Source organism: Heterodontus francisci, chromosome 11 (assembly GCF_036365525.1).
Source record: "Heterodontus francisci isolate sHetFra1 chromosome 11, sHetFra1.hap1, whole genome shotgun sequence".
Classification (NCBI taxonomy): Eukaryota; Metazoa; Chordata; class Chondrichthyes; order Heterodontiformes; family Heterodontidae; genus Heterodontus; species Heterodontus francisci.
This window is the reverse complement of record NC_090381.1, coordinates 17,079,870-17,094,942: the sequence shown is the minus strand read 5'-3', so window position 1 is coordinate 17,094,942 and position 15,073 is coordinate 17,079,870. Positions and strand designations below refer to the sequence as shown.

Below are 15,073 nucleotides of genomic sequence, written 5' to 3'. Positions count from 1 at the left end.
CCTAAACCTCTCTGCCTCTCTACCCCTCTCTCTCCTCCTTTAAAGTGCTCCTTAAAACCCACCTCTTTGTCCAAGCTTTTGCCCAAATTGTGCCTGATTACGTTCCCATGAAATGCCTTGGGACATTTTACCACCTCAAAGGGACAATCTAAATGCAAGCTGTTGATGTTATTGCTATTGTGTCTATTAACCCTCAACCTGAGGTCGAAGATTTCATGTTTTTATCTCTCCTGATGCAGAACACAAAGTCAGAATCTCCTCTGTGTGCGAGTGTGGGTGATAGCCTCCTTTCAAATTCTAATATTCAACCGTTTAGCCTGTTTTTAGATTACAATTCCTTCTGAACAGTCCCTGATATTACTGTTTCAGTACGTGTTTCAATGTAGCTGCAAGTATTCAAGCTTGTGCTTTCACTGTAGATCAGCACTCATAAAATTGAATTTTGTTGGGATAAATAAATGGAATAGCAATATAACGGAATACAGATGGAGTCTATCGGGGAGAGCAGAGCAGTAACCAGCCAGCAGTGCTGTTTTTATCTGAGAATTGAAATTATGCTTTAATGCTTCATGCACAGATGCCAAAAGGGTTAGAAATTGAAGGGCTGATATATTTTTTGCAAGGACACTCCAATTTAAAAATATGGTCATGCACAGTGATAAGAAACAAATTGCATTTTTTGCTCCTGACACCACATATTTGGTAAATTTAGGAATAGTTTTTTAAATAATTTTTTTCATCAGGAATGATCCTAAGGAAAAGTCAGGCGGAAAAATCCAATTTTCATTAACTAACAATGTGAAATTATAAATCTTCCCCTCTCACTTTCAATAAAATTAGCTTCTGTGACTTGTAAATCCCAAATGGAGCTTGTAAAATTATATAAGAACTTTAAAATGCATCTCTGCAAATTAATGTACCAATATAATTATCTTAGCACATTAATTTTGCTTTTTATGCCACACACTCCTTATTTGAGTGTCATTATGCTGTTTGGCATCTTGATAGGATTTTCTTATTACAAAATAACCTGTGACCTTCCTCCCCAGCAACTGCAAACAACTAACACCAGATGGAGCTTCCTACGATCCCCGCAGCTCCGCCCACAACATCACTAATTGTGGCCATTTTCACTTTTTACCTCAGGCGAGCAGTGGCCGATAGCCAATGGGAGTGGAGTAAAATCTGTAACCGATTTTCTATTGTCTGGCAATAGAATGTTAAAATGACCCCCATGTTCTCTAAGGGAATCTTCCTTTGCCCTGGCTTTCTGGGAGAGGTTCAGTAGTGATCAAGTAAGAGGGGCCATTAATTTCCTCAGAGCTGCTCCTGCTCCACTGCCAGAACTTGCCAGATTTACGATGGAAATGCCTTTTAAATCTGCAAACAGCAGACCGGAATAGCTGCAATGAAATTCTCACTCAAGGTCATTCAAATGTGGCTTTAACTTCACCTCTTTACTCAGTACCATTCCTCTGCAGTAACATGTGCATCTGATAAGAATAGGGGTAGGCCATTCAGCCCCTTGAGCATGCCCCTACTCTCAGTCCAGCCAACACTGATGCACGTCTCAAGGCTACTCTGAAGCATAAGGTTCTAGGTTCAAGTCCCACTCTAAGGCATGAGCACAAAAGTACACTGATACTCCACTGCAGTACTGTGGGAGTGCTACACTGTCGGAGGTACCGTCTTTCTGATAAGACATTAAACCGAGGCTCCATCTTCCTGCAAGGGTGGATGTAAAAGATGCCATGGCACAATTTTGAAGAAGGGTAGGGTAGTTATCTCCGATGTCCTGACCAATATTTATCCCACAATGAACATCACAAAAATAAATTATCTAATCATTATTGCATAGCTGTTTGTTGGTGTTTGCTGTGTGCAAATTGGCTGCCCTGTTTCCAACATTACAACAGTGACAACACTTCAGAAGTACTTCATTTTTTTGGAAAGTGCTTTTGAGATGTCTGGCAGTGGTGAAAAATGCTATAGAAATGCAAGTTTTTCTTTTTTCTACCTCAAATTCCACTCACTCTCATTTTTGCTGATCCTGACTTGTATTGAAGCTTATCAAATTCTTATTAAAAAATTCAATGAAATTAGTCAGACCTGATCTGCCTTTGATAAATACAGACTCTCTTTGATGAACTGCTGTGTGTCCAAGTGCTCAGTCACTCTGAAATAAAAGCAGAAAATGCTGGAAATATTCAGCAGCTCTGACATGCACCTGTGAAGAGGAAGAGAGTTAATGTTTCAGATCTGTGACCTTTCAGAGACTCTGGGCTAGAATTTCCCTCCGGAGGCAGCAAACAGAGGTCGGGACCCTCTCCTGGGGGGAGAAAGTCACTAACCTGTGATTTTCCCCAGTGGGGTCAATTAATGGCCAGAGAGCAGGTGTGCCATCTAATTAAGGACAGTGGGCGGGCTCTTGAAGTTGGAGGGCCAGTCAGAGGCCTTCCATCTTGAACGGAACAACAGGTTGCATTCAAGGTTAGTTGGAGAGAGAATGCTTCATAGAATCACAGAATCGTTACAGTGCAGAAAGGAGGCCATTCAGCCCATCATGTCCGCACTGACTCTCTGAAAGAACAATTCCCTCCGTTCCATTCCCCTGCCTTCTCCCCGTAACCTTGCACATTCCTCCTTTTCATATACCTGTCTAATTCCCTTTTGAATGCTTCAGTTGACCCTGCCTCCACCACATTCTCAGGCAGTGCATTCCAGACCTTAACCACTCGCTGCGTGAAAAAGCTTTTCCTCATGTCACTTTTGCTTCTTTTACCAAAATTACTAAATACTAAATTAAATCTGTGTGTGTTCAAGATGGAGGCCCTCTCTCTCTCCAACTTTTTCAAATCTTTAATTGAAAATAGATTCAGCAGCCAGGCCACCATTGTGGGGGGAATCCCACTACAGTGCAGTATGTGGCTGCTCTCATACCCAGGCAGGCAGGGAAAGTCTCTCTGGGCCTGTCTGGAGCACTGGCCCTCACCCCGGACCTGCTGCCTGGTGCCTGCCTCCAGGCACTTCACCCTGGACCTGCCACTGCCGGGAAACTGGAGGCCGACTGGAAAATTCCAGCTGCTTCCTTTAATTAGTCTCAATTAGGCTCTTAAAGAGCTTGATTGGCTACCTGCCACATGCGGGCGGGTAGCCCCGCCAACCCCTGATCCCACCTCTGTGAAAGAGGCCCAGAGGCTGGATGGAGCCGAGGAACCAGTCGGATTGGATGGAGCCGGGGAACAAGTCGGATAGGATGGAGCCGAGGAACCAGTCAGATTGGATGGAGCCGAGGAACCAGCGGGATTGGATGGAGCCGAGGAACCAGTCGGATTGGATGGAGCCGGGGAACCAGCCGGGCTGGATGGAGCCGGGGAACCAGTCAGATTGGATGGAGACGGGGAACTAGCCGGATTGGATGGAGCCGGGGAACCAGCCGGATTGGATGGAGCCGGGGAACCAGCCGGATTGGATGGAGCCGGGGAACCAGTCAGATTGGATGGAGCCGGGGAACCAGCGGGATTGGATGGAGCCGAGGAACCAGTCGGATTGGATGGAGCCGGGGAACCAGCCGGGCTGGATGGAGCCGGGGAACAAGTCGGATAGGATGGAGCCGAGGAACCAGTCAGATTGGATGGAGCCGAGGAACCAGCGGGATTGGATGGAGCCGAGGAACCAGTCGGATTGGATGGAGCCGGGGAACCAGTCAGATTGGATGGAGCTGGGGAACCAGTCAGATTGGATGGAGACGGGGAACTAGCCGGATTGGATGGAGCCGGGGAACCAGCCGGATTGGATGGAGCCGGGGAACCAGCCGGATTGGATGGAGCCGGGGAACCAGTCAGATTGGATGGAGCCGGGGAACCAGCGGGATTGGATGGAGCCGAGGAACCAGCCGGATTGGATGGAGCTGGGGAACCAGCGGGATTGGATGGAGCTGGGGAACCAGTCAGATTGGATGGAGACGGGGAACTAGCCGGATTGGATGGAGCCGGGGAACCAGCCGGATTGGATGGAGCCGGGGAACCAGCCGGATTGGATGGAGCCGGGGAACCAGCCGGGCTGGATGGAGCTGGGGAACCAGTCAGATTGGATGGAGACGGGGAACTAGCCGGATTGGATGGAGCCGGGGAACCAGCCGGATTGGATGGAGCCGGGGAACCAGCCGGATTGGATGGAGCCGGGGTACCAGTCGGATTGGATGGAGCCGGGGTACTAGCCGGATTGGATGGAGCCGGGGAACCAGCCGGATTGGATGGAGCCGGGGAACTAGCCGGATTGGATGGAGCCGGGGAACCAGCCGGGCTGGATGGAGCCGGGGTACCAGTCGGATTGGATGGAGCCGGGGTACTAGCCGGATTGGATGGAGCCGGGGAACCAGTCAGATTGGATGGAGACGGGGAACCAGCCGGATTGGATGGAGCCGGGGAACCAGCCGGATTGGATGGAGCCGGGGTACCAGCCGGATTGAATGGAGCCGGGGAACAAATCGAATTGGATGGAGCCGGGGTACCAGCCGGATTGGATGGAGCCGAGGAACCAGCCGGATTGGATGGAGACGGGGTACCAGCCGGATTGGATGGAGCCGAGGAACTAGCCGGATTGGATGGAGCCGGGGAACCAGCCGGGTTGGATGGAGCCGGGGAACCAGCGGGATTGGATGGAGCAGAGGAACCAGATGGAATGGATGGAGCCGGGGAACCAGCCGGGCTGGATGGAGCCGGGGAACGAGCCGGTTTGAATGGAGCCGGGGAACCAGTCGGATTGGATGGAGCCGGGGAACCAGTCGGATTGGATGGAGCCGGGGAACCAGTCAGATTGGATGGAGCCGGAGAACCAATCGGATTGGATGGAGCCGAGGAACCAGCCGGATTGGATGGAGCCGGGGAACCAATCGGATTGGATGGAGCCGGAGAACCAATCGGATTGGATGGAGCCGAGGAACCAGCCGGATTGGATGGAGCCGGGGAACCAATCGGATTGGATGGAGCCGAGGAACCAGCCGGATTAGATGGAGCCGGGGAACCAATCGGATTGGATGGAGCCGAGGAACCAGCCGGATTCGATGGAGCCGGGGAACCAATCGGATTGGATGGAGACGGGGAACCAGCTGGATTCGATGGAGCCGGGGAACCAATCGGATTGGATGGAGCCGAGGAACCAGCCGGATTCGATGGAGCCGGGGAACCAGTCGGATTGGATGGAGCCGGGGAACCAATCGGATTGGATGGAGACGGGGAACCAGCTGGATTGGATGGAGCTGGGGAACCAATCGGTTTGGATGGAGCCGAGGAACCAGCCGGATTGGATGGAGCCGGGGAACAAATCGAATTGGATGGAGCCGGGGAACCAATCGGTTTGGATGGAGCCGAGGAACCAGCCGGTTTGAATGGAGCCGGGGAACCAGTTGGAGTGGATGGAGCCGGGGAACCAGTCGGATTGGATGGAGCCGGGGAACCAGCCGGATTGGATGGAGCCGGGGAACAAATCGAATTGGATGGAGCCGGGGTACCAGCCGGATTGGATGGAGCCGAGGAACCAGCCGGATTGGATGGAGCCGAGGAACTAGCCGGATTGGATGGAGCCGGGGAACCAGCCGGATTGAATGGAGCCGAGGAACCAGCCGGATTGAATGGAGCCGGGGAACCAGCCGGGTTGGATGGAGCCGAGGAACCAGCCGGATTGAATGGAGCCAGGGAACCAGTTGGAGTGGATGGAGCCGGGGAACCAGTCGGATTGGATGGAGCCGGGGAACCAGCCGGATTGGATGGAGCCAGGGAACCAGTTGGAGTGGATGGAGCCGGGGAACCAGCCGGGTTGGATGGAGCCGAGGAACCAGCCGGATTGAATGGAGCCAGGGAACCAGTTGGAGTGGATGGAGCCGGGGAACCAGTCGGATTGGATGGAGCCGGGGTACCAGCCGGATTGAATGGAGCCAGGGAACCAGTTGGAGTGGATGGAGCCGGGGAACCAGCCGGGTTGGATGGAGCCGAGGAACCAGCCGGATTGAATGGAGCCAGGGAACCAGTTGGAGTGGATGGAGCCGGGGAACCAGTCGGATTGGATGGAGCCGGGGAACCAGCCGGATTGGATGGAGCCGGGGTACCAGCCGGATTGAATGGAGCCAGGGAACCAGTTGGAGTGGATGGAGCCGGGGAACCAGTCGGATTGGATGGAGCCGGTGAACCAGCCGGATTGGATGGAGCCGGGGTACCAGCCGGATTGAATGGAGCCGGGGAACAAATCGAATTGGATGGAGCCGGGGTACCAGCCGGATTGGATGGAGCCGAGGAACTAGCCGGATTGGATGGAGCAGAGGAACCAGATGGAATGGATGGAGCCGGGGAACCAGCCGGGCTGGATGGAGCCGGGGAACGAGCCGGTTTGAATGGAGCCGGGGAACCAGTCGGATTGGATGGAGCCGGGGAACCAGTCGGATTGGATGGAGCCGGAGAACCAATCGGATTGGATGGAGCCGAGGAACCAGCCGGATTGGATGGAGCCGGGGAACCAATCGGATTGGATGGAGCCGGAGAACCAATCGGATTGGATGGAGCCGAGGAACCAGCCGGATTGGATGGAGCCGGGGAACCAATCGGATTGGATGGAGCCGAGGAACCAGCCGGATTAGATGGAGCCGGGGAACCAATCGGATTGGATGGAGCCGAGGAACCAGCCGGATTCGATGGAGCCGGGGAACCAGTCGGATTGGATGGAGCCGGGGAACCAATCGGTTTGGATGGAGCCGGGGAACCAGCCGGATTCGATGGAGACGGGGAACCAGCTGGATTGGATGGAGCTGGGGAACCAATCGGTTTGGATGGAGCCGAGGAACCAGCCGGTTTGAATGGAGCCGAGGAACCAGTGGGGTTGGATGGAGCCGGGGAACCAGCCAGATTGGATGGAGCCAGGAAACCAGCCGGATTGGATGGAGCCGGGGAACCAGTGGGGTTGGATGGAGCCGCGGAACCAGTGGATTGGATGGAGCCGAGGAACCAGCCGGATTGAATGGAGCCGGGGAACCAGTCGGATTGGATGGAGCCGGGGAACCAGCCGGATTGGATGGAGCCGGGGAACCAGTCGGATTGGATGGAGCCGGGGAACCAGCCGGATTGGATGGAGCCGGGGAACCAGCCGAATTGGATGGAGCCGGGGAACCAGCTGGATTGGATGGAGCCGGGGAACCAGCTGGATTGGATGGAGCCGGGGAACCAGTCGGATTGGATGGAGCCGGGGAACCAGTCGGATTGGATGGAGCCGGGGAACCAGCCGAATTGGATGGAGCCGGGGAACCAGCTGGATTGGATGGAGCCGGGGAACCAGCTGGATTGGATGGAGCCAGGGAACCAGCCGGATTGGATGGAGCCGGGGAACCAGCCGAATTGGATGGAGCCGGGGAACCAGCCAGATTGGATGGAGCCGGGGAGCCAGTCGGATTGGATGGAGCCGGGGAACCAGCCGGATTGGATGGAGCCGGGGTACCAGCCAGATTGGATGGAGCCGGGGAACCAATCGAATTGGATGGAGCCGGGGTACCAGCCGGATTGGATGGAGCCGAGGAACCAGCCGGATTGGATGGAGACGGGGTACCAGCCGGATTGGATGGAGCCGAGGAACTAGCCGGATTGGATGGAGCCGGGGAACCAGCCGGGCTGGATGGAGCCGGGGAACCAGCGGGATTGGATGGAGCAGAGGAACCAGATGGAATGGATGGAGCCGGGGAACCAGCCGGGCTGGATGGAGCCGGGGAACGAGCCGGTTTGAATGGAACCGGGGAACCAGTCGGATTGGATGGAGCCGGGGAACCAGTCGGATTGGATGGAGCCGGAGAACCAATTGGATTGGATGGAGCCGAGGAACCAGCCGGATTGGATGGAGCCGGGGAACCAATCGGATTGGATGGAGCCGGAGAACCAATCGGATTGGATGGAGCCGAGGAACCAGCCGGATTGGATGGAGCCGGGGAACCAATCGGATTGGATGGAGCCGAGGAACCAGCCGGATTAGATGGAGCCGGGGAACCAATCGGATTGGATGGAGCCGAGGAACCAGCCGGATTCGATGGAGCCGGGGAACCAGTCGGATTGGATGGAGCCGGGGAACCAATCGGATTGGATGGAGACGGGGAACCAGCTGGATTGAATGGAGCTGGGGAACCAATCGGTTTGAATGGAGCCGAGGAACCAGCCGGATTGGATGGAGCCGGGAAACCAGCCGGATTGGATGGAGCCAGGAAACCAGCCGGATTGGATGGAGCCGGGGAACCAGCCGGATTGAATGGAGCCAGGAAACCAGCCGGATTGGATGGAGCCGCGGAACCAGCCGGATTGAATGGAGCCAGGGAACCAGTTGGAGTGGATGGAGCCAGGGAACCAGTTGGAGTGGATGTGGGATGCTGGTTCCCCGGCTCCATCCAATCCGACTGGCTCCCCGGCTCCATCCAATCCGGCTGGTTCCCCGGCTCCATCCAATCCGGCTGGTTCCCCGGCTCCATCCAATCCGACTGGCTCCCCGGCTCCATCCAATCCGGCTGGTGAAGTTTTCAGGTAATGGGGTCGGGGGGGAAATGGCAAAGACTAATGCGATTTGTGGAGGGGATGTTGGGAAGGGTTTGAAGGTTAAAGTAAAGAAAGTTCGAGGGGGAAAGGTTGGGATCGAGAGTTTACTTTTTTTGGCGGGAGGAGAGTACAAAAATAAAGAGTACAAAAAATAAACTGATTATTCATTGGGGAGCTGGTGGAAGAGGGGACTGGAACAGTGAATAAATGTTCAATTTTATTTTATAAAAAGCTGTGACTTAAAAAAATTTAATGATCTGGAAGGGCCTGAAGCCCTTTAAAAATGGCACTGGCACAGTGGGGCCAGGCGTTGTTGCAGCGGTTCTCCAGGTGCATGCAGTAATCGATGTAAGATCTGCATCTTGATAAATCAGGAAGAAAGCCATTTACACATATGCAGAGAAGCTACTGTCTATGAGAGTTGTTGTAGACAGAATGCCTGGTGTTGTAATTAGTCTGGGCCACCACCTTAAAGACATGTCCTCACATATCTGTGTGTGTGTGTGTCTCTGTTCAGTTAAAACTGTCTTTATTTTTTAAAAAGTTCAATATAAACCCCAGTGATGATGTTTTCAGTCAGAATTCTCTCTTCACCCCCCGATGTCTTCCGCACTCCATGTTCCTACCACCCAGTGAGCTCCACATGCTAGTCCAGTTTGTTTGCAACCTTGGTGTCGTAAACGACCCTGAGATGAGTTTCAGACCACATATTCATACTATCACTAAGACTGCTTATTTCCACCTCCGTAACATTGCCCAACTCTGTCCCTGCATCAGCTCATCTGCTGCTGAAACCCACATCCATACCTTTGTTATCTCTAGATTTCATTATTCTAACGCCCACCTGACTGGCATCCCACATTCTTCTCCCCGTAAACTCTGCTGCCTGTGTCCTTACTCAAACCACGTCCTGTTCTCCCATTACCCCTGTACGCGCTGACCTACATTGACTCCCCGTTAAAATTCTCATCCTGGTTTTCAAATCCTTCATGGCCTCACCCCTCACTGTAATCTCCTCCAGATCCACAATCCTCCAAGGTATCTACATTCATCTATTTCTGGCCTCTTGAGCATCCCTGATTTTAATCGCTCCACCATTGGTGGCCGTGCCTTCAGTTGCCTAGGGCCTAAACTCCGGAATTTCCACCCTACACTTCTCCGTCTGTCTATCTCATTTTCCTCCTTTAAGATGTTCCCTAAAACCTAGCACTTTGACCAAGCTTTTGGCCGTCTGCCATAATATGTAGGTGTCAAAGTTTGCTTTATGATGGTCCTGTGAAGTGCTTTGGGATGTTTAACTATGTTAAATGTGCTATATAAATAAAAGTTGTTGTTCAACCACAATCCCCTTTACCGTTCTCTTTCCCTTAATATACTTACAAAACACTTTCCCTAATAGTTTTAATATTCCTCACAATTTATTTTAATATTCCTTTTTTCACCTCTTATTACTTTTTTTGTATCCCTCTTATTTTTAGAGCTCACATAGACTGCCGAGTTTCCGCTTGGGTCTTGGATGTACAGCTTCTCTATTGCTTCTCCCATGTTACATGGTTAAAAGCTGATCGTGATGCAAATTGCACCAAAAGCCATCATCACAGAAGGAGGCCATTCGACTCATTGTACCTATGCTGGGTCTTTGAAAGAACTATCGAATTAATCCCACTGCATAACTGTTTGCCAAAATATTTTTTAAATAAAGGTGGTCCCCCTTTAAGTTCAACTGACTTAACTTCCATTAATTGGCGAGCTCACTGAATGAGAATAGTCACAAAAGGATTCCAATAAAAATCTAAGAATGATCTTCTGTAATCAAATCAAGATTTCTTATTAAATTTTCTTTTCTATTTAAATAAAAGGATTTACCCAAATCCCTTTCGACCGAGTTTGAACAAACCAATTCACTGAAGCGTGAGTATTGAGGGCAAAATGCAACTGAAATACGGAAACAAGTCTATGTTGTTTAAAAACCAATTCAAACAGCTCAAGGTTATTTTTCGCTTTCTATTCCAGCTGGGTTGAGACAATGGGCTCTGTAATTCAAGCCGAGCATTCCAGTGTACTGACCCCAAATACCCCCTATTATGCTGTAACTCCAACCAAGAAGCAACATAGGAGTTTGCTTTTATTTATTGGGAGGGGTTTTGGTACCAGGCTAATTAGGATCACCAGCTGCACTGGTTTAACATTTGCTTCAATTGTATAAGTTGGACTCCACATACATGGGAAGTCGGAATGAATCTCCTAAACATTCATCCATCTCCAGTCAATTACCTCTCTCCTGAATTTCCTCAAATTCAGAAACATCTCACTTTGTTCTGAGAAGTAAAACGTGAACCTGCCTCAACTTGTATTTCAGCTAAAACCCTTCGCCTTAATTGTTGATGAAGTAACTGTTTGTTAAAATGGAACTGTTTTACAATCTAATTTACACTGAACCTGTCATTTTTAACAAAAGAACAAAGAACAGTACAGCACAGGAACAGGCCATTCGGCCCTCCAAGCCTGTCTAAACTAAAACCTTCTGCACTTCCGGGGACCGTATCCCTCTATTCCCATCCTATTCATGTATTTGTCAAGATGCCTCTTAAACGTCGCTATTGTACCTGTTTCCACCACCTCCCCCAGCAGCAAATTCAAGGCACTCACCACCTTCTGTGTAAAGAACTTGCCTCGCACATCCCCTCTAAACTTTGCCCCTTGCACCTTAAACCTATGTCCCTTAATAACTGACTCTTGCACCCTGGGAAAAAGCTTCTGACTATCCATACTGTCCATGCCTCTCATAATTTTGTAAACCTCTATCATGTCGCCCCTCCACCTCCGTCGTTCCAGTGAAAAAAATTCGAGTTTATCCAACCTCTCCTCATAGCTAATACCCTCCAGACCAGGCAACATCCTGGTAAACCTCTTCTGTACCCTCTCCAAAGCCTCCATATCCTTCTGGTAATGTGGCGACCAGAACTGTACATTAGGAGGTTATGTCTTAGTATACCTGTAATGATCAGGAACTGCAAGGCTTTGGAGGTCATTAAATTTCCCGTGGTATCATTTTTATCTGATCATTGTAAGCCGACAACTTGCTGAATTTGAAGTAAAAGCCAGGCTGACAAAAGTCTCTCAGGACTAAAGGCCTGCTCGGGTCTGCAAATGAGACCCGACCCGACCATCAGTTAACCTACCTTCCGTTTTTCACTTTGTTCCTTACCTGCTCAAGATTAAAATAACCTCCTTTAAAGTCCAAAAAGTAATTTAACTTTCAAGTCACTTACTTGTGGTGACAGAGCGTGTCCAATGCGGCCCGCTCCGTCCCGACCCGAGCCCGAATGCCGGACCCGGAAGTGCGACCCGACCTGAACCCAACACACATCGCAGATCCCGTCAGGTTGGGGTCGGGTAACAGGCCTTTACTCAGGACCCTGCCCTGCAATGGCAGCTCCTGAAAATTCCAAATATAAACAGAAAATTCTGGAAATACTCAGCAGATGAGACAGCATCTGTCGACAGGGAAAACACATTTAATTTTTCAGGTTAACCTTTTGTCAAAATTGGAAATACCAGGTAGGAACTGTACTAAAGGAAGGATTTTTGCTGGCCCACAGAGGGTGTAATTAGTTTTAGACCCCAGTGCAACCCAACACAGGCAGCAGGAGAAATGAACCTACCAGATTAAATCCTAGGCCTGGCATTATCCACGAGTGGAAGATTTCAGTTTGTTTCTTCATGTTTTTTAAAACCTAGCCCCAGGACATTTCCTCTTCTCCCACTGAGCTGAACTGAGCTGACAGTAAAGGATTAACAGTTCAGGCACTAGAGAAAGTTACTCCTTTCAAAAACAATAAGAGTGCAGTGATGGCAACAGTGAAATATCAGTAACACTGATCCAGTTGGTGCATGCGGCTTATGAGTTCTAATCAGCAACTCAAGGTCAAAGTTCATGCACATCCTCGATCCCCAAAAAACAGGACTCTTAAAAAGACCAGATGATGCAGAAGAGACAAATTTGTGCTTGGTCGAAGCCATGATCATATGAACACATGACTAAAGACAGGCAGGAAAAGATCCTCTGGCCTATCTGGCCTGTCCCACATATCTATGATGTCTTCTTTATCACAATATCTGCACTCTTCACCCCACCCAAATATATGGGATCTCCTGGCAAAGATGAGAAAAACCCAGGCCAACTATGGGCAAAGCAAATTTGGCATGTTCCTCTCCAACCCCTGTCGGTGATCAAAACTAGTCCAGAAGATCACTCTGGCCCCGATAATTCCTTGCAGCTATTACCTTTTGTAAGAGGTGATGTCCCCTCCACCCAGCCAGAAACAGGTCCAGCTCTTGTTTGAAGGAACTGTTGAATCAGCGCCCTCCCTAACCTGTTCAATTGGAACACACTATTAACTGGAACACAATCTATTCCTTCCATCATCTTTTAAACCTCAATCAGATCAGCCCTAAGTCTACACTTCTCTAAAGTGCAGAGTCCAACTCTGTTAGTCTATCGTTTTTTTATTTGTTCATGGGATGTGGGTGTCGCTGGCTAGGCCAGCATTTAAACCCCATCCCTAATTGCCCTTGAGAAGGTGGTGGTGAGCCACCTTCTTGACCCCTGCAGTCTAAGTGGGGTAGGTTCCCCCAAAGTGCTGTTAGGAAGAGAATTCCAGGATTTTGACCGAGCGACAGTGAAGGAATGGCGATATATTTCCAAGTTAGCATGGTGTGTGGCTTGGAGGGGAACTTGCAGGTGATCGTGTCCCCATGCAAGTGCTGCCCTTGTCCTTCTAGGTAATAGAGGTTGCGGGATTAGAAAGTGGGAACCTTGGTGCATTGCTGCAGTGCAACTTGTAGATGGTACACACTGCTGCCACTGTGCGTCGGTGGTGGAGGGAGTGAATGTATGTAGATGGTGTGCCAATCAAGCAGGCTGCTTTGTCCCGGATGGTGTCAAGCTTCTTGACTGTTGTTGGAGCTGCACCGATCCAGGCAAATGGAGCGTATTCCATCACACTCCTGTCTTGTGCCTTGTAGATGGTGGACAAGCATTGGAGAGACAGGATGTGAGTTGCTCATCGCAGAATTCCCAGCCTCTGACCTGCTCTTGTAGCCACGGTATTTATGTGGCTGGTCCAGTTAAGTTTCTGATCAATGGTAACCCCTAGTATGTTGATAGGGGAGATTCAGTGATAGCAATGCCATTGAATGTCAAGGGGAGATCGTTGGATTCTCTCTTGTGAAACAACATAGTGTCATTGAAATCATGGGAACACCTTTCCCTACCATTAATTGGAAAGCATCTGACCTGCTTTCAGAGTTTCTTTTTTTCAAGCAGAGAATGAAGCTTTGTTTCAATGACTTAGCCATTACTGATCCACAGAAGCAAGCAATTAAGATACGCATAGCTATTGACAATGAAGGTCTACATCGTCTCAACACATCTGGTCAAAATGATGAAGAACAGAAGGATTCCACAAAGATTTGGTCAAATCTAGAAGATCAATTACATCTCAAGCTCAATTTTCAAGTGCACTGACTCAAATTCATATCTTTCAGACAACAGTCTAGCGAATCCATACACCAGTTTGCCAGTCATTCTCATGCCAAAGGTCAAGAGTATGATTTTACTGACACCAAATTGGCAGATTGCATCTTGTGTTTGCATCCACACTGATGGAACTATATCCAAAGGATCTTTTGGACAAACCCAAAGATTACACGGTTGATGCCTTAGGAACGTAGGAAAATAGGAGCAGGAGTAGGTCATTCAGCCCATCGAGCCTGCCCCATCATTCAATATGATCATGGCTGATCATCCACTTCAATGCCTTTTTCCCACACTATCCTCACATCCCCTTCTGTCATTTGTATTTAGAAATCTGTCAATCTCTGCTTTAAACATGCTCAATGACTGAGCCTACACAGCCCTCTGGGATACAGATTTCCAAAGATTCACAACACTCTGAGTAAAAAAATTTCTCCTCACCTCTGTCCTAAGAGGCTTCCTCCTTATTTTGAAATTGTGTCCCCTGGTTCTAGACCCCTCATCCAGGGGAAACATCTTAGCTGCATCTACTCTGTCTATCCCTTTAAGTATTTTGTAGGTTTCAATGAGATCACCTCTCACTCTTCGAAACTCTAGAGAATACAGGCCCAATTTTCTCAATCTCTCTTCACAATAAAGTCCCACCATCCTGGGAACAAGTCTGGTGAACCTTTGTTGCACTCCCTCTATGGCAATAATATCCATCCTAAGGTAAGGGGACCAAAACTGCACACAGTACTCCAGGTGCAATCTAACCAACGTTCTATACAATTGAAGCAAGTCTTCACTACACCTGTACTCAAATCCTCTTGCGATAATGGTTAACATACCATTAGCCTTCCAAATTGCGTGCTGTACCTGCCTGTTATCTTTCAGTGACTTATTAACAAGCCACTTTGCATCTTCCTCACAACATACATTCCCACCTTGTTTTGTGTCATCTGCGAACTTGGAAATACTGCATGTGGTCCCCACA

General features: G+C 49.8%; 1 protein-coding gene across 1 annotated transcript; it reads left to right on the top strand.

The window, feature by feature from the left end:
• The first annotated feature begins 3,418 nt into the window (after positions 1 to 3,418).
• On the top strand, positions 3,419 to 7,008 carry LOC137374996 (collagen alpha-2(I) chain-like). Its single transcript, XM_068041620.1, has 2 exons — positions 3,419 to 3,678; positions 3,738 to 7,008. Exons 1-2 carry the CDS (start codon positions 3,419 to 3,421, stop codon positions 7,006 to 7,008), a joined length of 3,531 nt encoding a protein of 1,176 aa, XP_067897721.1.
• Positions 7,009 to 15,073: the final 8,065 nt, after the last annotated feature.

Bases quoted from the DNA above. Each gene is read 5' to 3' on its own strand.
- LOC137374996 (XM_068041620.1), top strand. From the start codon at position 3,419: ATGGAGCCGGGGAACCAGCCGGATTGGATGGAGCCGGGGAACCAGCCG. The intron at 3,679-3,737 runs GTCGGATTGGAT...GGAACCAGTCAG, and splicing joins TGGATGGAGCCGAGGAACCA to ATTGGATGGAGACGGGGAAC.